We start from the raw sequence: 23,414 nt of genomic DNA, 5'->3' as shown, positions 1-23,414 counted from the left end.
AATATTTTTATGGGTCTGTATCTGATTTGGGAAAAGCAAAAAAAAAAAAAAAAAAAAAAAAACCAAACCCACCTCCAATTTTAATATATGTATACATGATACTGACATGTTAGGACATTTTCCAGTGTTGTAAATATTATCTGAGGAAATAAAAAACAAAATCCAGAAAAGAGATAATTTTTTAAACCTGGCATCTGTCCACACTATCCTTTTCTCAAAGTGGTCCACAGTTAGTCCATTAGGCCAAGCCCCAGTTTTCATGTCTTTGTAGATGGTTTTTCTTGCAGCACCACTCATAGAGGCAGATTCAATGCGAGGAAAATTTGCATCCCAGTCTGTCCAGAAAAGAATTCTTAAAAGAAAAGAAATAATGCTATTGTTTCAGTCATTCATTTCACAGATATTTATTGTCTACTATGTGCTAGGCACTGCATAGGTGTTCAGTCACAACAGAAAGAGATGTATTATCTACCCTCATGGAGCTTATGGTCCAGTGGAGGAGTCAGACTAAATAAGTGCATAAATATATAATGATGACTTGTGAAATATTTTGAAAAAAATTACTATGAGAGAGAATAGCAGGTGACTGACCTACTTAGAGAAGGTGATCAGAAAAAAAGCACTTTGAGGAGTGATATTTATACTAAAACTGAAGAACGAGATGGGCAGTATAAAGAGCATGGCAAGTAGAATAAACAACATATGCTAAGACCCTAACAGGGAAAAGAATGTGGGCTATTTGAGGAACAGAAATAAGGTCAATGTATTGGAAGTATAGTGAGTAAGGAGGAGAGGGGAGGAATAGGAAGTCAAAGAGGTGATCTTACGGGTGTTGTAGGGTAAGATAATTAGTTTGGATTTTATATTAAGGGAATAAGAAGTGCATGGACCTTTGGTAGCTTTTAAGCAGAGGAGAAATGTTATTCTGTATATTTAGTAAATATATACAGACATAGTGACAGCGACAAGAGACAGACAAATTCCCAGGCAGCCACAAATGGGTCCCCAGTGAAATTCAACCTTCAAGCCAGGGCAGTCTAACGCCTGAAAACCGGGCTACCAGTTCTGGATTGAATCCATGAACCAGAGTGAGAACTTCCATCCATGTCTTATCCACTCTCTCTTAATTGGTTCTTTCTGAATGATGCCTTTAGTCTATTGAATGATTTCATTTCCAAGCCCACCCATAAACCAATTAGCAAGCATTTCCCCATTTGAAGCCCATAAAAACCTGCAGCGAAGCCTCAGAGAAGGCTACCCATTTTCAAGTCCCCTCTTGCTGTTGAGAGCTTTTCTTTCACTCAATACATTTTACTCTGCCTTACTCCCTCTCCAATGTCCATGTACCTTATTCCTTTTGGTCATGGGACAAGAACCTGGAGTCACTGAACTACAGGAGTGAAAGAGCTATAATGCTCCTGCTTGCCAAGTTACATGTGGCAGGAGGAAAAGAGCTGTAACACTCCTGCCTGCTGAATTAGGGGAATAAAAAACCCACAATAGTGATGAGACAGTATATCTGTCTAATCAGTATGTACACAGGATATACTGTACCAAATACAGATACACTGTCTAATCAATGTGGCTATTACACAGAGAATAATAGTGAGGCAAGAGTATGAGCATGTTAAGTGGTTATATAAAAGACCAGAAAAGATGATAGTGGTCTCGAATATGGTGGTGGCAATAAAGGAGAGAAGTGAGTTGATTCAAGATATAATTTGAAGGTAGAATTGTCAGGACTAGCTGATGGACTGGGTGTAAGAAATGAGGTAAGAAACAGAATCTCAGGAGACCGTCCATTTCTTGTTTCAGCAATCTCGGATTGAGGGAAGGATGCGGTGTATAGGGATTCCATTAAGTGAAAGGGAAAAATGGAAGAGGAAGAAATTTCAAGAGTTTAGAATTGAGTGTTGATGGGTGTAGACAGTGTTAGGGCTCCGAGAATAAAATGCCAAAGTATGGTGCTTTGGCATGCTGAGCACTTTTTTGAATTAAAGGAAATTTAAAGTTCATGGAAGCTGCCTTTCAAGAATGTTCTAACCTTCTCTTCTTGCTCTCTTCCTTGCCCCAAACACAAGGGAGGGGCTCTCTGGAAGTACCCTTATTTGACTGAAGAAAACTTCTTTCAAAAGAAATGCAATTGTCTGAAAACCATTCCCTTGGAATCTCATTAAATAACCAGGAATGATTAAACAACAAAGATGAAAAAAGACTCATCACCACACCCAGACAGACTTTTCATCTATTCTGACGGAAGCTCTGAGAGATTTTCTGAGAGGCTTTATTTGTATGCTAAGACAATGTTTGTTCACTGTGAGGTTCTGTCCTTCACCTTTCTGGAAATTACAGCCACTTAACTCAGAGGTCAGAGGAACGTTGGCCCAGGACATTGTCTATTATTTGAGCTCATTCAATTCCCCTGAAAATTATTTACCACTCCTCAAAATACCTTACATTTCCCATTTCCTTCTCCTGTATGAAGAGGGCATATAAGCCTCAACCATCTGGCTTTCTGATTCTTTATTTTGTATGGCTCCCGTGTACACTTGCACGTTAATAATCCTGTACGCCTTTTCTTCTCGTAATTTGTTGCCAGTTTATTTCAGGACACTTGAACCTCCAGAGAGGGAGTGAAAAATTCCCTTTGCTCTTACAGCAGCAATCAAAAAGAGAAAGTAATGTTGCAGTACATGTTTCCATCAGGTCTGGCAATATTTTGTTGATAAATGGTAAAATTGTGAAATTGTAAAAAAAAAAAAAATTGCTCTTCATGTAATTATATATAGCTTTGTTAATTTTTGACTCTTCTATTATTCTGCATAATCCTTGAAAATAGGAATTTGGTAAATTACCTTGTAAAATGAAACAATCCTTTAAAACAAAATTTAAAATTCAATTAACCCATCTTCCTTTTAAACAAATTTTATGTGAATTTAAAGAAATGTGAAATGATGTAAAGTAAGTATTCACCATGACTTCTATTTTTGAAAAGACTATAGTCTGTTATAGAAAACAGGAATTACAAATATGAAATGATTAGAGGACAATTTAAAACATTATATTTATAAACAGAGTAATTGCATATGCTAAAAGAGTATGACAAAAAGGGAAGAAAGATGAGAGTGGAACTTCCTATGTAAGTTAAAACACTGACATTTGGTAAGTGTTATCAGATAACTGTGTCAATATTAAATAGTGGTAATATATTTGTGTAAAACAAACTTGGATCAAAGTTGGAATTTGTCACTTAGTTCTGCATACTTAATCTCAAACCCCATTTTCTCATCTGAAAATCAAATCTGTTATAGTATACATTTGTTAGGAACATTAGATGAGATAATGGATGAAAACAATTTAGCACACAGAATGATTAGCACAGAGAAAAGATTTTTGTTTGTACATGCATGTTCACACACATATTGATAGAGAATAAATATTTTTTAAAGGAAAACTTGCACAGTCTTGCCAGCTGTTAAGGAAACAGAGAAGGGGAGAGAAGGAGGGAGAGAGAGAAAATACTAATATCTATGTTTAAATGCTACAACAGTGCCTATGTGAAAGTAGATTAGTTTTATGAAGCAAACGTGAATCAAAGTCATGAGAATATGATTGAGGGCAAGAGATCATAGGATTTGATTCATCTCATAGAATTTATTTCCAACAATGGGTTTCTATTAGTTACTTTTTAAAAGAATTTTAGTTTCATGGAGATGTGAAAGGAAAATAAATTTTAGAGATTTTTGATTTTGACTACTATAGAGGCTTTATTTATATAACAAGGCCAACATTTTGCTAGCCAGGCCAAACTGAAAGAGCAATGGCTGTCACCCCATGTTGCAGTTTGATGGCTAAAGTTCTGCCTTCTTTTTTTTTCCACAATGATAGCCTGGGTTTGGTTCCTATATAAAGCCTTTTCTTGTTTGATACTTGGTAATTCTGAAATAGCAGCAATTTATCCTAGCTGAAATATAGTAATGACATTTTAAAATATATTTTTTAAGGAGGTCAATGGTTAGAAGTCAGCTTAATTAAAAGCTAACATCCAAGATGTGTGTGTGTTTGTATGTGTGTGTGCGTATTTAAAAATCCTTCATGTTTTTGTTTTTTTTCTCTCCTAGGAACTTGTCTTTTTTTTTTTTTTTTTTTTTTTGAGCAAAAGTTTTTTCTTCTCAGTTGATTAAATTCTGTTTTCTTTATTTACTCCTGCTGTCTTTCTCTTTCACCTTCTGCTGCATGAGGGACCTAAAATAGTTTATAATAGCCTGGGGTTCCTTAAAGAAAACAGAGAAGGCACCAGGCTCCCTTTTGGGGAAAAATATCTGTTTTTCCTTAATGAATCTCAAGAGTATGAACAGACAGGTTCATCTCAGCTCTTAAGCTGCTTGCTTTTGTATTGTGTCATCTGATTTTTTTTTTTTTTTTTTTTAACTAAAGTAGCTATTGCAACAGAGGCTACTCTTGCTTTTGTAAGAAATCATGTAGTTTAGACACTTAGAAATGTCCTTATTTATTTATTTTTTAATGAACTGTAAGCACATTCCATGGTTTAACCTCTTAATAATTTTCTTTTTGGAGACCCAGGATTCAGTGTGGGCTCTACCCAGAGCTCAGAGATCCAGTTAAAGATACACAGTCTCTATCGAAATAAAACTGGTCTCCTTATACAATCTTTTGATAGATTTCCTTAACTTTACGTTTGATTTGGTATCCATCTTTAGTATCCCTCTAGCACCACCAGACTTTTTCTCTCTATACCTTATGATGTAAATTTTGCTATTTGATTTTCACCTTAGTTGTTTCCTTTAATATGAAAAATTAAGGCTATTTAGCTGACAACTGCCTAGGGTTGTGAAACAAGTTATCAGAAATCTGAAAGTCCAAGACAGGAAAAAAAAAAAAAAAAAAAAAAAAAAAAAAAAAGGTCTTTATGAATCTATAAGATGTATTTCTCTCAGCAGGCATAATATGTTTATGTATTTATGTGCATATACACAATGTTTCACTACTAAAAATATATACAAGAGCTCTAATTAATTGGTTTAAGAAAATAAAAGCAGTTGAATCAAATACTTTATCAGGAATAAAATACTAGTCAAAAGCTTTTTCAAGTTTACATAACAAGTAAAATCTTTAATAAATAAGGTAGCTTTAAAATTTTTGGTAAAGTAGTTAAGACTTTAGAAATGTCTTAAGAATTGCCAGAATACATTTTTGTTTGCATGTATTAATCAAGCACTTTCTTACTTATCATTGCCAAATATTATAAGGTGTCAAAATTTGGCATAGTGGATACAAAACTATAAACCTAGCACAAGACAGAATAATCTTTGCTTGTATGATCTTTAATAAATAAGACATTGATATTGTTTTCATAAAAACAGCTACATCTTAAATTTAGTAAGATTACTTACTAAATTACTAAATACAAGATACTAAATAAAGTCAATAAATAAATAAATAAAATTACTTACTAAATAAAGTAAATAAATTACTTACTAAATACAAGATTACTAATCTTGTGGCTTTAGGTGGTCTAGTCCACAGGTAGTAAGGTTCGTTTTGGGAAGGGACTGTAACTGTCTTTGTTTCAAAGCTAAACTATTAACTATAAACTAAGTAACACAAATACAAAGTTAGTTTGGCCTACACTCAGAAATGAACAAGGATGACTTGAAGGTTAGAAGCAAGATGGAATCAGTTTGTTCAGATCTCTTTCACTGTCTCAGTTATAATTTTGCAGTGGTAGTTCCATAATTTTAAATGATGACTATCACAGTTTTTATAAATAATATAGGTAAATGATTAAAATAATTAGGTAAATGTAATGGCATAAATACTTGTAAACAAAGTCATAATTTAGATTCTAAAGTTATATTAAATTAAATAATATGTATTTCATTATTGAGGTATTTTTCAATAAAAGTATATTTGTAGGAAAACATTCTTTCAATAAAAAGTATGTCCTTTTTAAAAAGGTGAAAAATTTTTGTGTAATTCAAAGCTTTTTTAAAGGTTATGTATAAAACAAGGTAAAAGGAATGGGGAAATAAGATAAATGTAAAGAAAGTTATAAAAATAAAGAGCTTTTTTTTCTGGTAAGAAAGCTTAAAGAGAAATAATTTTTATATGAGAAAGAGTCTTATATGGTAAATTTAGTCCTGGAACAAAATGACTGGTTGTTTAAGAAACAGAGATGTTCAGAACAAACCAGAAAATCCAAGCATGACATGAATGATCTGTGTAAGTCACAATAAAGATTAATTAAAAAAAAAACAACAACAAACTTTTATATGATCAAGCTGTCTATAATTAAAGGGAAATTATAAGGGCCTTTCTACAGATTGGGGCTTGATATTAAAAAAACACACAATAAATGGTTAGAACAATGACATTTTCTTAAGAGATTGATTTATTCTTAGTAAATTATAACAGATTTTTTTTTTTAACATAAAGTTCAAATTTATGGCATCTCACCATTTTCGATTTTCTCTCCCCTTTTAAGGGGAACAAGATAGTAAAGATGCCTTTCAACTCATTTTCAGCTCAAATAAGTTTTTTTCCTCAACTTTTGTTTGTCATGGCCTGATGCCAACAATGTTTTCTTAAAGGTCTAAAGGAAATGTTTTCTTTCAACATAATATTCTTTGCAGTGCAGAAGGTCTTTTCTTTTGCTTTTGGTAACCGGTCTAACAGATTTTATGGTTTATCAAAACAACTCCTATGTCATTATTATTAAGTTTTGGTTTGCAGTGAGCTGAGATAGTGCCATTGCTCTCCAGTCTGCATGACAAAAGCAAAACTCTGTCTCAATAGAAAAAAGAAAAAAAAAAAAAAAAAAAAAAAAAAAAAGGACACCAAGTCCTGCTAAATCTTAAATGCTGACAGGAATTAAAGCCTCATCTTTAGTCCTGGTAGAAGATGACAATAAAAGTAAATTGCATTCCTGAGACCCAGGGCCAGAAATTAAAGCTATTCAATTCCTCAAAGCTCAGGAACTATCACAGAAGAGGTGGGCAATGTGAGATTTGTAAGGGCAGATTTTGAGAGATAAAGTAAGTCCAGTTTCTCTATAAATTAATCATTAAAGTCAAAGGCATACTAATGCAAGACCAGTATATGGGCCCCTGTGTCAGATTAACAGAGTTTTCTTGAAGCATTAGCTGACTACTTAATAAAGATTATAAAAGGCTTATGGAAGTTATATCTTTTGGTCAAGATTAAAATTTTATAGATTGCTTATATTTTGAAAAACAAATGTAATTGGCTTCTTGCTTTTATTTGGGCTTATTGTTTTTAAAATTAAGTCTCCTCTCTCAAATAAGGAAGGTTTTCACCTCATTTTTGAAATCCTTGAGTTATCAGTTTGGTCAAATGAATGATTTATTTTACAAAGACATGCAATATCAAGTGTTTTAATATTTGCTTTGGTATTTGATACTTTTAAAAATCAAATTAGAAATTATGTTTTTTCTGACCTAATTAATCCTTTAAGGTGTTACTTTCTCTAAAGTCTAAAAATGACATAATTTGACTTATTTGGTATAAAAATTATACAGGAAGCATTGTCAATTGTGAAATGGTGTTTGGTTTTCTTTGGGCTATAATTTGTGTATGCTATTGGTATGTGTTCAAAAATTATGAGAAACTCCTATAACTCTAATATGAATTTGTGTGCATTATAAGTAGTAATTGTAATTGTTATATTAAATTATTGTGTGCCACAGAGGTAACAAATTTCCTTGTCAATGGTGCCTTTGACTATGACTGCCCTAAAATTTGTGTCTTCCACAGATAATTGTTGTCTTGTTTGGGTTCTCTTTAGAAGGTGATTTTACATCAGCTACAAAACTCTAACAGATGCTCTTGAATCCAGTTTTCTGATAACTTTGGAGGTTGTGGCATCAGAATAGAGGAAATATTTTCAGAACTCATTGAGAACTGAAATGTTTATGACTATCAAGCAGAACAGAAATTAACTGCATGGACTGAACTAACAGAAGAATGAAGTAATCTTTTTGACTTGTTGCTTGAAATGTTGCTGATCCTTTGTTTTGCTTTTTCAGAGTCAGGAAAACTTTTCTTTAAGCTATTGACAGCTTTTAACAAATTAGTATATACTACTATGAACATAATTTGGAGCATGTTTGTTTCTCTCTACCTGATTTCTACAGATTTTTGAAACTATTTGTGAGTATTGTTAGCGTATGGCAATATCGTTATTTGCATAAGTGCAATAAAAATTTGTTTTCATAATTGGAGAAACTGGTTATTTTACCAAGGCTATGACTGGAGTGGTGTGCTTTCCTCTAAGGAATCAAACTTGACTTATGGAGTCAACAAAGCAAAAACTGGCTTTGTACCTTGTCTATATCATCCCTGTACAGGGTTCCTGACCTGTGGTAAGTAAAGAACGTCATTTTTTTTCTTTTTTTTTTTTTTTTTGAGACGGAGTCTAGCTCTGTCACCCAGGCTGGAGTGCAGTGGCATGATCTTGGCTCACTGCAAGCTCCGCCTCCTGGGTTCCCGCCATTCTCCTGCCTCAGCCTCCCGAGTAGCTGGGACTACAGGCGCCCGCCATCTCGCCCGGCTAGTTTTTTGTATTTTTTAGTAGAGACGGGGTTTCACCGTGTTAGCCAGGATGGTCTCGATCTCCTGACCTCGTGATCCACCCGTCTCGGCCTCCCAAAGTGCTGGGATTACAGGCTTGAGCCACCGTGCCCGGCCCAAGAATGTCATTTTTATGACAGGCCCAGGAGCTCCAAGTTTATCTTGGAACCTCAAGAGGAGAGGAATTCACCCAACTCATAGGTATTTGATGGTACGAATCCATGGCTGGGCTCGACTTTAAAACAGTCTTATCTGAGATTCCTTCTATGGAACAAAATTCCATCAAAGCCAATTTAAAAGCCTATGTGAAAAAAAATAATTTTTCTTGCTGCACTGTATACAAATAATCAGGCCAAGTATAATAAAGCAAATCAGTCCTACCAGGATTTGTCTTTGGTGGGAATGGGAAACTGGACAGAGAAAAATTATGTTTCTAAAACTGTAGTACACCTGTTATTAGATTCTAATCTTGCCTAATGTTTTTCTTTTTTTATTATTTTCTACAGTTTGAACCAAATTCTATTTTTTCTTGGCTACAAGCCCGCAAAATAATGTTTTTAATTTTTTTTCCATTTTCCTTCTTTTTTCTCCATTTTTTTCTAATTTGGAGTCATGAAAAACTAAGCTGTGCTTTTGCAAAGCCTTCTGAACTGAAGGTAGACAACTTAAACTTCAGAAGAAAATAACAGCAACCTATTTAAAGCCACATACATAAACGACTTTCATACCTGCCTACTGATGCATGGACTTCAGAGTAATGTGGACTGTACTGATTCTCCAGGACTATTCTTTTGTTTGCTATTGTTTTTCTCCCTTCTTCCCCCTATTTTCTTGTCACAGGACGTGAGACTTCACAATCTGCTAAAAATGAGCTTTCCCAATAACTCAAGATTTATCCATCTAGGAATAAACCATCCTAGCCATGAGAGATCAGATGAAACCTGAAACCAGAGATTCATTTTCTTCTAAAATGCTTTCTCTGAAAAATTTTAAAAAGAAAAGGGGGAAAACGTGAAAGAAAAATAAATCTTTGGGCCCCCAAATCACTAAGCTAAAGGGAAAAGTCAAGCTGGGAATTGCTTAAGGACAACCTGCCTCCCATCGATTCAAAGTCACCCCTCTGTTCATGGAGATAAATGCATTTGCCTTCTTTACAGAGGCTAACCAGAAACTCAGAAGCAGGCAACCATTTGTCTATTATCTACCTTTTTTTTTTTTTTTTTTTTTTTTTTTTTTTTTGAGACGGGAGTCTTGCTCTGCCGCCCAGGCTGGAGTGCTGTGGCTGGATCTCGGCTCACTGCAAGCTCCGCCTCCCGGGTTCACGCCATTCTCCTGCCTCAGCCTCCCGAGTAGCTGGGACTACAGGCTCCCGCCACCTCGCCCAGCTAATTTTTTTGTATTTTTTAGTAGAGACGGGGTTTCACCGTGTTAGCCAGGATGGTCTCAATCTCCTGACCTCGTGATCCCCCCACTCCACCCCCGCTTCAAATCTTCCCACAGTTGCTTCAAGTTGTCCCACCTTTACGGACTGAACCAATGTTCATCCTGCATATGTGGATTGATGTCTCATGTCTCCCTAAAATGTATAAAATCAAACTGTGCTCCGACCACCTTTGGCATATGTCATCAGGAGCTCCTGAGGCTGTGTCATGGGCACATGTCCTCAGTCTTGGCAAAATAAACTTTCTAGATTAACTGAGACCTGTCTCAGGTTTATGGGGTCCACAGACAGCTTTAGTTCTACGTATATGGCTTTAATTTTAGTTTCAAGGCTTTCACAGCTATGGCTGTGGAAGCATATTCAGAAAAACAGTATCCAAATTGTTCATTGTTTGATAATGAAATATGTGAATAAGACCATTGGGAAAGAATAAAAATGAACATTCATATACCAGAGGATAATGTACTGATCATTGTTTAAGCTAGATAATGGGTACAAGAGAGTTTACTATACAATCCCTACTGGTTTGTGTACTTTAATGTTTCTATAATAAAAGCTTAAAAGTGTAAATAACTCAAATAGGTAAAAATTTTTTAAAATGTACCAGAGGACATGTATAAAATTGCAGTGTTGGGGTCTATTTTCCAAAAAAAAATTATGTTTAAAGATAAGATTGTTTTGTATAAAAATATTAATTATCTGAAAATATTAGCATGAAATATAAGCAAATTTAATCACAAAATAATATAATATTATTAATATAATATAATATATTAATAATATAATAATATAATATAATAATAATATATATAATAATAATATAATATATTGCCAGTCAAATAGAAAAATGGAACAAAGGTTAATATAAAGCTGACAGGCTATTTAAATAGTTAAATGTCTTTCTTAAAAATAATGAATATGAAATAAATTAAATCTCATTTCAATTTAATTTTGAGTACATAGATCTTTCATAGACAACAGGTTATTTATCAGCTGCTTTTAAACTTAGCATTAAAAAAAAAAAAAGGTTTAAGTAGAAAGAACACAAAGACAGCATCAATCTAGTTTGTAGTGTTATCTCCACAAACAAGGGCCAGAAGAGAGATCTGCAAGCTTAAAAAAATAACAGGCCGGGTGTGGTGGCTCATGCTTGTAATCCTAGCATTTTGGGAGGCTGAGGTAGATGGACCACGTGAGGTCAGGAGTTGGAGACTAGCCTGGCCAACATGGTGAAACCCTGTCTCTACTAAAAATAGAAAAGTTAGCTTGGTGTGGTGGCACACATCTGTAATCCCAATTACATAATCACTTGAACCCGGGAGGCAGAGTTTGCAGTGAGCTGAGATCATGCCACTGTACTGCAGCCTGGGCAACAGAGCAAAACTGTTTCAAAAAAAAAAAAAAAAAAAAAAAAAAAAAAAGGAAAGAAAAGAAAAGAAAAGAAAAAATAATCCCTGATAACAAACCATTAATTTGGAAGTTATAGGCAGTCTCTGAGTATTTGTGGATAAGCCACCAATAGATATAGATAAGGCTGTACTTCCCACTCTGCAATGATAAGACAAAAACTTCTGATGCATCATCTTGTGCCTGTATAACAATTGGGAAATAGGTGTCTACCTTGTAACTTTCTATCCAGTTACACTTTGAATAGTTGTGGTGAGTCCAACTATCTATCAGTGACCCTGCAATTCTGCATTCTCTATATTTATATTTACTAGAAATAGGCACTGTGAACTGTGAAACGTTTTTCTAGTGGGGGAAAAATATGGCTTGGGACACTTTGATTCACTAAAATAGGTGATCGTGTCATTTCTTCACTAAACCTAGCAGTGTTAGTATACTTCCTCTATAGTAATCACTGTGAGACTAAAATTTCATCGATTTAAATGAAAAATTCCAACACTTTTTATAAATAACATGTTATAGAATTAGTCACCATAAAAGTGTTCTTAACCTTGCCATAACACAGTTCACAACAATCTTAAGAGCTGATATCAATGATCATCCTTTCATAAAATTCTAGGCACTCTTTCATATACTTGATAATGTGCTATTTTAACAGAATCATCTTTTCCCTATTACTTTCTCTTTGGATGGTTAAAATGCATTAGCATTTCAATGATTGTATTATATCCTCAAGTATACAAAGATGTAATATCTCTCCTTATAGGATGTATGGAAATGTTCAGCCACAATAACTTTTAAAAAAAGAAACTGCAGTCTACAGATGCTGCAGTTCCTCCATTCATGCATTAGTAAGTGTCTGGATTAAACTGGTTCAAAAGACCATGAACAACATGTACCATTATAGGCATAAAAAGGCCATTACCATCTATCAGATCAAGCAGCAGAAGGTAAAAATAAATGATCCCAGTAGAAAAAAAAAAAAAAAAAAAGAGGTTACTTATCTATAATATTTAGTTCTTCTAAAATCAACAAAACCTTCATTAGTTCCATTTAAGAATATTCCTAGATAGGATTAAAATATTATTTAGATGTCTCACTAATCTTCACAATTACTATTTCTGCTTTCACCAATGCAATTTTTATGGCAGTTAAAAATTTAGTTTAACTAAATTCAGTTTTAGTTAAAAGCTGAATTTTTAGTTCAGTTATTATGACCAAGGAAAACTAAATACTAGCTTTAGCAATAGAGCAGGAAGATGCCATGCGGTAGCATAAAAATAAAGGCAATGAAAGTTTAAGAACTGAAGTGAGTACCTTGTAGATTCTGTACACCCTGGCACTTGTTACTCTTTAATAATAAACTTAATGTTTAAAACGGGATTCATGGTCTCTTTCAGGTCACCTTAGCAATAAGTGCATTACCTTAAAATGGAATGAAAGAAAAATAGCTCCTCCCTAAGACTCTCAATTTACCATCTTGGAATAGTTTGTCACTTGGGAGATCAGGTCAAAATCCAGAATACTGAAGGAATATGGCATGATGACAGATATGTTTTATAACCCAAAGTGAATGTTGGTAGATTTGATGCTGGGGAAGCAAAGTAGTCAATTGAAAACACTTCATATTGGCATCTGTAAAAAAAGGTCACAAAGACCTTGATTGCTGTAGAAACCTCACATGAAGTAAATGTGTTTTGTGGGGCTACTGTTAGGGCCTGTTTTTTTCTCAGCTGTGTTAAGGGAGAAAGTAGCTAGTTGCAAACCTTTTTTTTCATTTGTTATTGTAAACAAAGTTCATAGTTTTACCCATTAGCTGTCTTTACTGTATACTTCACATTTTAAATACATCCTTGAATTCATGTAAGTTGCATATAAACAAATTCCATTTATATGCATGCATTCATTTGTTCAACATTTACTTAGCACAAGTATATATTCAAAGAGGCTTAGAAGGATTTTACAGACTGAAAACAAATTCCCTTGCCATCAAAAAGCTTAAGATTTGGTAGAAAATATAACAGTCTTTATATACATCATATTCCTCAATAATTAGTGAATTTTATCTAAAATTAAAAATTTCAAAAGAAGTTTAAATTACTTTGAAGTTCATATCAATGCTGATTCTCTGGTTCCTTATATATTTTATTAATAGTTTGAGAAATTAGGGAAAATCTTATTTTTATATTGTACATGGCACTAAGACAGTAAGCTGAGTTTAAATAAAATTATATTTCAGTGTTGCTTTTCTTGTGCTTGGCTTGGCTTTGCTGTAAGAGTGTGTGTGTGCGTGAGTGTGTGTGTGCGCGTGCGTGCTTCTTGTTGCTATGTTCTAAGCCTACCTTGTGAAAGGTCCAATATTAAACTAACCTCAGAACTTTTTACCAAAATAGCTAATAAACTTGAAAATATTTTAATATTCACATTACATTTTTTAATCTAAAAATTTACATTTTAAAATATGCTTTGATGTTTGTATAAACTTTGTATCTTAATCATATCAACCTCTGTAAAATAACTTTTAACAATAAAAAGCTTATCGAATCACGACACAAAAATCTGTCAACATTCCAGTTAACACTTAGAGTTTAATGAATTAGTACTGTTGTCCAAACTCTGGTCATTTATTGTAGAAACAATTGTATAAGCATTATTTTGTTACCCTATTTTAAAAAATTATTATTTTATTACTAATGTAATTATCTTAATTAGTCTCACCGTTTCATAGCAGCAGTCACTGATGGAAAGCATCAACTCCCCCAGAAGCATTTTTGAGTTTCCCCTACTTTCACGCTAGCTTTCTGTATTAACTTTCAACTCTTTGAGGATATTTCACACTGAAATCATACTAGGTATTTTCACTTAAATAGTATTTGTAGGTTGTATGTCCTTGGTGTTTTTGTTTTCTTTACTCTCAGGTTGGATATTTTCAAAACTGAGATAAATAAGTTGATCCCAGCATTGTTAATATAGTATCAGTGGAAAATAAGGTATCAACTGCAAAATCTATCTTGTTTGGTGAGGCCATTTTTAAACTTTCATACACCTGTTTTTTGTGTGTTCTGTGTCATTTATAATTTTGGAATTATTCATATTTTTCTTCTCATGTTGGTTTACATGCTATGATTACAATCTTTTTCCAAAATACTACTTTTCTTGTATTCAGAAAGTTTCTCATGCTGACACAACTTAGGTCTGATAGGTAAAATCCTTATATCAGTAGTTGGCACTGGAGATAAGGCCCTGGCTGATAGCGAGCTTGCAACTTTGTGGGAAATATACAGTCAGTATCAGCAATCTACTTGTACCTCAGGAATAAAATATTGAAAAATAAAGGCATGTCTTATTAAACATAGCAGGCTTTCTCCTGATAAATTGTTATTATAGGAAGCAATGAGTGAAATAGGTAAAATGTAGACTACATAAACTAGAGAATACACTTCCAGGCTAAGAGAAACAGCTACTGCTCAGCTCATTGTTACCAAATCTCCCTATTTTATGAAACAAGGCAGAAATCCAGGGTCTTACGTAAAATCTCTCAATATTTTAAATTTTGACAACTAATTCAAGTAAATTTAAAACAATGTGGAAAATAAAGCAAACACAGAAATGAGGGTGGTCAATTTGGAATCCCTGCTCTAGAGAAGTGGTTTCTGCCCCTTTCATTTCTGAGTCAAAATTGAGGAACAGAGACGTAAACATACTTCCCAATCTATTGACTTCTGAGTCTTAGGCATAGACAAGAGCAAAAGTTAGAGAGTGTGGCCAGGAGACTGACTTAGACATAGGCTGGCTTTTCTCTCTTCTTTATCTCATTGAACTCCCTCTTGGCTCACTCCTTGTTCACTGGAGCTCCTCTCTCATTGAAGCACTCATTGGCTTTCCCTGGATTTGACATTACTTAAAGGTACAAGCCTCCCAAAGAATTCTTTTCTGCTAACCTTTAGACTCAACAATGGCCTTTGATTTACAAAAAAATTACAAAGGTCATAGTTGACAGGAATAACAAAGCATTCTCACATATCAGGTGCATATTATCTCCTATGTATATCATCTCCTTAAAAACAACTGAAGGAGGAAGATGTTATTATCTCCAATTCATAGAATAGAAACCTGAAATCTAAGGAAAAAGAATACACTTGATACCCCCAGAGTATAAGTGACTGGGCAGGAATGGGAACCCACATCTTCTGGATGGAAATCCAGTGCCTCTCTTCTGCTCCTTCACAAAGGAACACACAAGGGAAGAGAGAGACAGTAACCTGAGTTACTCAACATTGAACCTTGTTTTCCAGAATCATATGCTTTGTCTTTCAAATCTCCCAATAGTCAATATCTCACCACTGGACTCCTTCAAGCTTATTTAAATTTTCTTTTAAACTGACTCCAAGAACATAAAAAATAAATTAAGGGTGAGACGGTTAACATCTGTGACTATTTAGAACAAAGACTGGCCCTGTAGTTTGCAACCATTAGAAACAATTACAGCATCTCTTTGGCAGGGCGAAGATAAATTCATTAAATTACTGCTTTGAAAAAGAGTTGCAATAGCTTCCAATAGGGCCTAATGCCCACATTTAGGAAAAAAAAAAAGACATTTTGAGCCTCTAAAAGTACATGTGTAAGCAATCCTATAACCAAACTTGTGGCAATAAACTTAAACTAGTTGCTGTGTATACAACTCACACACCCACCCCCACCCCACCCCACACACATACGTCAGCACAAAATAACCACTTTGACACTTTGACTCATAATTGATGATAATTGATGAGATAATTGAATTCAATATTAAATTGAAAGCCTATTTTTCATGCCAAACTCAATCTATAAAAGGCAAACTTCTTTACCCATATCTTGGGTCCAAAGCAATGGCCCTGGGGTGTTCCATGGCTCCTGCTATTAGTGTAGTTCTTAGGGAGCCATCTAATTTAGCCACCTCGATTTGGTCCAGATTGCTGTCTATCCAGTATATGTTTCCTGCTATCCAGTCGACTGTCAGGCCTTCTGGAGTAGCCAGGCCATGCTCCACAACCACTTCAATGGCACTGACACCTACAAAAGAAGGAAAACCAGTATGTGCACCCATTCAAGGATTGCGTTAAGTACAAAGGAAAAGGCCTACCTGCGACCAGCAGTACAAATTATTTCAATGTGATTTCCACTTTGAGAGATTGCAAAAGTGCTACTTAGCACAGGCAACACCAAGTAGTCTCCAATTTAGTCTCCAATTACCCATCATCCTTACCAAAAACCTTTAATCTAGTAAATCCTTTTAGTATCAGTGGAATCAAGTTTTTAAACAGCTCTGAGGTTAATAACAACATTGAGGTGGCAAAAAAAAAAAAAAAAAAAAAAAAAAGTTACTTCTTGTTTCTGACTTTTGTATACAGAGTAAGGGATTTTGGAAACAATCAGTGCAACTTAACTCAAATGTTGATCTTCAAGAGTAGAATAAAATCAAAAGAAAAAGCCCACCAGAGCTCATATGCATTCTGGCTAATCAGCACTCACTCTTTTTCTCTTTGTGGAAGCATAACAGATAACAGCTACTACTATATTAAATCTTAACAAAGATAAGCCCCAGATGACCCTGTTCCTCACCTGGGACCCTAAGATTTGCAAGATATAACAAAAATGTAAATAAGAGAAAAGGTATGAATAAAAATAAGCGATTTGGTGATGCCTACCAATATTCTTATTTATCCACTACTTAATTTCTTTCACAATTAAAAAAAAAGCCTTTCTTTTAGTTATTTTATTTTATTTTATTTATTTTATTATTATTATATATATATATATATTTGAGACAGGGTCTCACTTCTGTTGCCCAGGCTGGAATGCAATGGTGTGATCATGGCTCATTGCAGCCTCAACTTCCAGGGCTCAGATGATTCTCCTACTTCAGCCTCCTGAGTAGCGAGGGCTACAGGTGCACAGAACTATACCCAGCTTTCTTTGTATTTTTAGCAGAGATGGGATTTTGCCATGTTGTCCAGGCTGGTCTTGAACTCATGGGCTTAAGCATCTGTCTGCCTCAGTGCTGGGGTTACAGGCATGAGCCACTGTGCTGGCTAGCCAAAACTTTCCTTTTTAAACAACTTTGGTAATAATATGATAAATCATTGTAGTTTGTAACGTTGCTACCACATCAGTGCTTTTTGTTAGACATATTAACAATGTGTTTTATGAAATCGCTAACCAATTGATCCTATGAATCTAAATCCATCGTTTTAAATCAGTATATGGCATAGGATATAAGTTTACATATCATAACTATATTATGTGCTTAAATATGACCATTTTTCAAAATTGCAAAGGTGATTTAGAATGGAATTAACAATTTGACAGAGATACCTTGTCCTTGGAATGATATATGCAGGCAACATTTCAAGAGAAATATATATTTATGTCAAAGACTTCATTTTTTTTTTTTTTCTTTTTTTGTTTGAGATGGAGTGTCACTGTGTTGCCCAGGTTGGAGTGTAATGGCACAATCTCGGCTCACTGCAACCTCCGACTCCCAAATTCAAGCAATTCTCCTGCTTCAGCCTCCTGAGTAACTGGGATTACAGGCATGCACCACTGAGCCCGGCTAATTTTTCTATTTTTAGTAGAAATGGGATTTCATCATATTGGCCAGGCTGGTGTGGAGCTCCTGACCTCACGTGATCCACCTGCCTCGCCCTCCCGAAATGCTGGGATTAAAGGCGTGAGTCACTGCACCTGGCTATTTATATACAAGACTTTCTACTTAAGAAAGGATTAGTTTAGTCAAAAGATAAGTCAAATTATGGCAAAAATATTTAGCTCATATTAGTCATCTTTGTAATATTTTCTTTTCATTTTTGCTAATTATCTTGAAAGATGGTAGCAAAATTAAAAAAAAAAATATTGTAACTCCTAAAAATGTGACTAATGGTATGTAACAACCAGTCACTTTGTTTTGTTTTCTCGTAAATAAATTTCTTTGCCATCGGTCCATGGAAAAGTCCACAGTGGCAAATGGTGTGAACAGCATGAGGATTACCACTTTCTGCCCGACCAAAGGTCAAAGAATAATCAAAATTTCTTCTAGTTATAACATGTTCTTTGAATTTTCACTTAAAAAAGTAATCTAAATATTAAGAAAAATTATAATATATATACCTCCACTTTCAGAAAGCTTTCCCCGGTATATTCTGTCTTCTACAACATCTGTCCAATAAAGTAAACTTTGATTGAAGTGAAAATCAAGTGCTATTGTGTTTCTCAATCCAGGAACAAGTAGACTATAGTCTCTTTTGTGAAGATCAATCCTTCTGATCTCATGACGAATAGAAAAGATGATGAATGCTTCAAAAGGATCTGAAATTAAATTTATGTTTAATAGGCTTATGAAAATGTAAACTCTGGTAATAAAATGCTTGAGATCAAAATATATTATTTAAAAGTATAATTTATTACATAATTCTCCATCTTAAAACAGCAATTTCTTTTAATCCAATATTTAACAGAAACTTGCAAAATTTAGGTTTATATGTATTCATTAGAATAGGTATTAGGGAGATTTTATTGTTTGAATTTACATATACCTGTCACTGATTAAAGAATAGAAGAATTATTGTCACACAAAAACAATATAGGGGGGTTTCTGTTTTTTTTTTTTTTTTTTTTTTTTTTTTTTTTTAGAATTTCACCTGACAAACCTCAGAAAAATCACCATAGGAATTTCTAAGATTTGGCTAAAATTAACTTTGCTATTCTCTTAGCTAACTACCCTATATTTACAGATCCACAGAGAAGAAATATCCAACAACAACAGAAAAAGATTTCTGTGAAGAAGTTGTTGGACTTATAGTTAGGGAGTGCTTCCGTTAAGAGAGAAGATGGCGGCTTTCTGCAGAGTCCAAAAAAATCATAACTATATCATTCCTCACTGGTTTCTTTTAGCCTGAAACAGGCCTGAGTAGAGAGAAAGGAAAGAAGTTTTGAAAATGGATATGAGGTTAAAGTTTCTTTTAGTATTATTGTGTCTAAAAGAATGTTTCAGTATCTGAAAGTTACTAAAATTATGTTATTTCCAAAATGTATCAAACCCTAAACTAATTACTGTGAGACATACTGATGTATATTGTTGTGATCACTTAGATATTGCAGTTATTTATTGCACAGTATTGTTTTTTCTGTATGACATTATTGTGACTAGAGCTAACTGAAAAAATGTGTATCAAAAACATGTACAGAATAGTTCCAGATAGCTCCCAATAAAACAAATACTCTTAAAATTTAATATCCCACATCTAGCATTTTTAAAATAAAGGAAATGTTTGTGTTGGATGCACAGTTGTTTAAAAGAAAAAAATATCTAATTTTGGATTAGCTCTTATGTTAGGTCTTTGATACAATTTGAATTAATTTTTTTATATGGTATAAGATAGGTTCAGATATCATTCAATTGCATGTGAAAATCTAGTTCTCCCAGCACTGTTTCTTGGAAAGACAATTTTTCCTCCACTTACGTTCAGACTTATCTCACACCATAGACAAAAACTAACTCAAACTGTATTACACACTTAAATGTAAAAACTAAAAGTACACTACTATTAGAAGAACACACAGGCATATATCTTAGCAACCTTCGATTAGGCAATGTTTCTTAGCTATGAGACTAAGACTTAATCACCGACTAAGATGATTATAATAAGAAAGCTGGATGACACAGATGATGGCAAGGATGTAGAGAAATTAGAACCCTCATACACTGCCAGTTGGCTATTAAAAAAAAAATGCAGTCACTTTGGAAAACAGTTTGGCTCTTCCTTAAAACGTTAAATACTGAGTTACCCATATGACCCAGCAAAAATTCCAATTCTAATTATACACCAAAGATAATTAAAAATTCATGTTTACAAAAAACTGGTGCATATTCATAGCAGCATTATTCATAACCAAAAATGGAAATAATTCATATGCCCATCGACTGATGAATAAAAAAATGTTGTCTATCCACATGATAGATATATTATTCATCAATACAAAGAAAATAATTACTGGTGTATGCTAAAACAAATGAAAACATGCCAAGTGAAAGAAGCTAGTCATAAAACACATATTGTGTGATTATATTTATATGAAATGTCCAGAAGAGGCAAATTTTTAGGGGTAGAAAATAAATAGATAGATTAGTGGTTTCTAGGGCTGAGGGGAGGTATTAATGGGAAATGATTGCTAATGGGCATGGGGTTTGTTTTGGGGTGACTACAGTGTTCAAAAATTAAATAGCTGTAACAGTTAAACTGAATTGTGTACTTTATAAGAGTGAATCTTATGGTATGTGAATTATATCTAAATACATTTGTTATTTAAAAAATGTAGTAATGACTGTAAAAATTTGTAAAGGGCATAAAACTGTACAAATACTACTTGTAACTCACTGTTAACAGTCCAGGTTCACATATATCATTAATTTTTAGCTCATTTAGTCATTCCTATAACCTTCCTCAGATCTGAAAAATTTTCTATCTACATTAAGAAAACAAAGAATTCCAACAATTTAGTTCTGTTTCTTTTCTGTGCATTAGAGTTAGTTGAATAAAATAGAGAAATTATTATTAGAAAAATTAATGGAATAATAGTTCAACTCAAAGAATTCAGAAAATAAAAATAAATTAACTCAAATTTGAAAATAACAACAAATATAACCACAGAAATTGATACAATACGACAAAAGATATTACTAGCAAACCCAAAGCCATTTGTTTAAAAGAATAACAAAATATAGATTAGACCTATGGCAGACTTGATTATATATATATACACACACACGTATACATACACATATTACATATACATATACATATGCATATACATATATACACATACATAGCGATAAATTAACAGTAGGAAGAGTGAAAATAGAAAATATAGAAAATTTAAAAAAGGCGACAGAGCAAGACTCCACCTCAAAACAAAAAAAACAGAGAGTAAGATATGTATTTTAATGATACACTTGAAAATATGTAAAATAAGTTAATTCTTAGAGAAATGTTTTAGCAAAATTGACTTAAAAAGAAATAGAAGGCCGGGTGCAGTGGCTCATGCCTGTAATCCCGGCACTTTGGGAAGTCAAGTCTCGTGGATCACCTGAGGTCAGGAGCTCAAGACCAGCCTGGCCAACATGATGAAATCCCATCTCTACTAAAAGTACAAAATTATCCAGACATGGTGGCACATGCCTGCAATCCCAGCTACTCAGGAGGCTGAGGCAGGAGAATCTCTTGAACCTGGGAGGCAGAGGTGGCAGTGAGCCTAGATCACACTACTATGCTCCAGCCTGGGTAACAAAGTGAGATTCCATCTCAAAAAAAAAAAAAAAAAAAAAAAAAAAAAGAAAGAAAAGAAAATTTGAAATGATATATAAGCATTACAAACATTGATTTAATAGTAAAATTATACCCTCCAATGTGTAAAAAAGAAAAACCTACAAGACTAAAAGTAATTTAACAAACTTGTACTCAGGTTATCTACATAGACTGCTGCCAGTCCACAGACTTTGTTACTAGTCCATAATGAAGTCACGTAGTAATTGAGAATATTAAGAAAAGTTTACACCAATTAAAACAGCAAGACCACACCCATTTTATTGGGCAAAATTGGAAGTCCAGGAATTATCAAAACATCACACATGGAGTGCTTCCTATATACTATAATTATTCTTAAACTTTTCTTTTTGAGATAGAGTCTCACTCTGTTGCCCAGGCTGGAGTACAGTGGTGTGATCTCAACTCATTGAAACCTCTGCCTCCCAGGCTCAAGCAATTCTCATGTCTCAGCCATCTGAATAGCTGTGATTACGGACATGTGCTACCATACCCAGTTAATTTTTGTATTTTTAATAGAGACAGGTTTTCTCCATGTTGGCCAGGATGGTCTCGAACTCCTGGCCTCAAGTGATCCGCTCGCCTTGGCCTCCTAAAGTGCTGGGATTACAGATGTAAGCCACCGGGTCCAGTCATTCTTAAACATTTATAAATCCCAATTTACACAGTCCTCACAAAGCCTTATGAGGTGGGTGATGTCACCCCCATTTTACACAGGAAGAAACAGAGACACAGAGAAATTATATAACTACCATGTCAAAGTCACACAGCTAGTAAGTGGAGGAGAAGCAATTTGACCCACGATGGTAGCTAGTGTTAGCAAAGATTTGGAGAATGAGGAACTTTCACAAAGTGTTGATGGTAGTGTGTATTTCTACAACTATTATGGAGATATATTTGGCTATAAAAAAGACTTAAACATGTGTAAATGAAGATGCACATACTCTTGAATATGTAGTTCAAGTTGTTTACATTTTCATATGTAGACATCATAAGGCCATTTACTACAACATAGTTTGATATAGCAAACCTTAACAGCCACAAACAGAGGAATGGCAAACAATAATCTTTTGATAGAGGATAATGTTATAGAGCAGTTAAAACTCAAAATCATATTAATGAGAAAAAAAAAAACAAAACCTAGTTTCAGATGGGTTACATAATGTACATAACTTGTGTACATATAAAAGCACAGCGTTAAATGTTGTTTAAAGACACAAACTGTAAGGACAGAACAGATCCACCAGGCTCACAAAAGAGGCTGACTCTGGGGATGGAGAAATGCATACACAGAGGGCTTCAAAGTTATCTAATGTTTTATTACTTTCAGGAAATCATTTAAATTGTGTATGACATATTCTAAATATTTAAAAATATTGGCTGTTGAATACATTATTCCCACTATTTCCAAACATGTTTGAGTTTACAAAATGAAAAGTGATTAAAAGCACATCTGTTTTCTTTGAACAATGACCTTTACATTGACTATCTTATTAAAACTGCTCACAATCTTTTCAAGTTCTTGTATCCTCTATAGTCATTTTATGTTGAGAAAACACTTGTTTGATAAATATTTACTGAATCATGCTTGACTA

The 23,414-nt window shown here is 33.9% G+C and overlaps 1 protein-coding gene across 1 annotated transcript in view; it reads right to left on the bottom strand.

Moving 5' to 3' along the window:
* The window catches only part of LRP1B (LDL receptor related protein 1B), a 2,016,348-nt gene that overhangs the window by 686,917 nt on the left and 1,306,017 nt on the right, over positions 1–23,414 (bottom strand). The window contains exons 24-26 of the mRNA XM_030916410.1: positions 18,608–18,805; positions 16,309–16,513; positions 188–352 (exon numbers count right to left, since the gene is read on the bottom strand). Coding sequence (XP_030772270.1) covers positions 188–352; positions 16,309–16,513; positions 18,608–18,805 — 568 coding nt within the window. The remainder of the gene's footprint in view (positions 1–187; positions 353–16,308; positions 16,514–18,607; positions 18,806–23,414) is intronic.

Source organism: Rhinopithecus roxellana, chromosome 14 (assembly GCF_007565055.1).
Source record: "Rhinopithecus roxellana isolate Shanxi Qingling chromosome 14, ASM756505v1, whole genome shotgun sequence".
In the NCBI taxonomy this organism is placed as follows: Eukaryota; Metazoa; Chordata; class Mammalia; order Primates; family Cercopithecidae; genus Rhinopithecus; species Rhinopithecus roxellana.
This window is presented reverse-complemented; position numbering and strand designations above follow the sequence as displayed.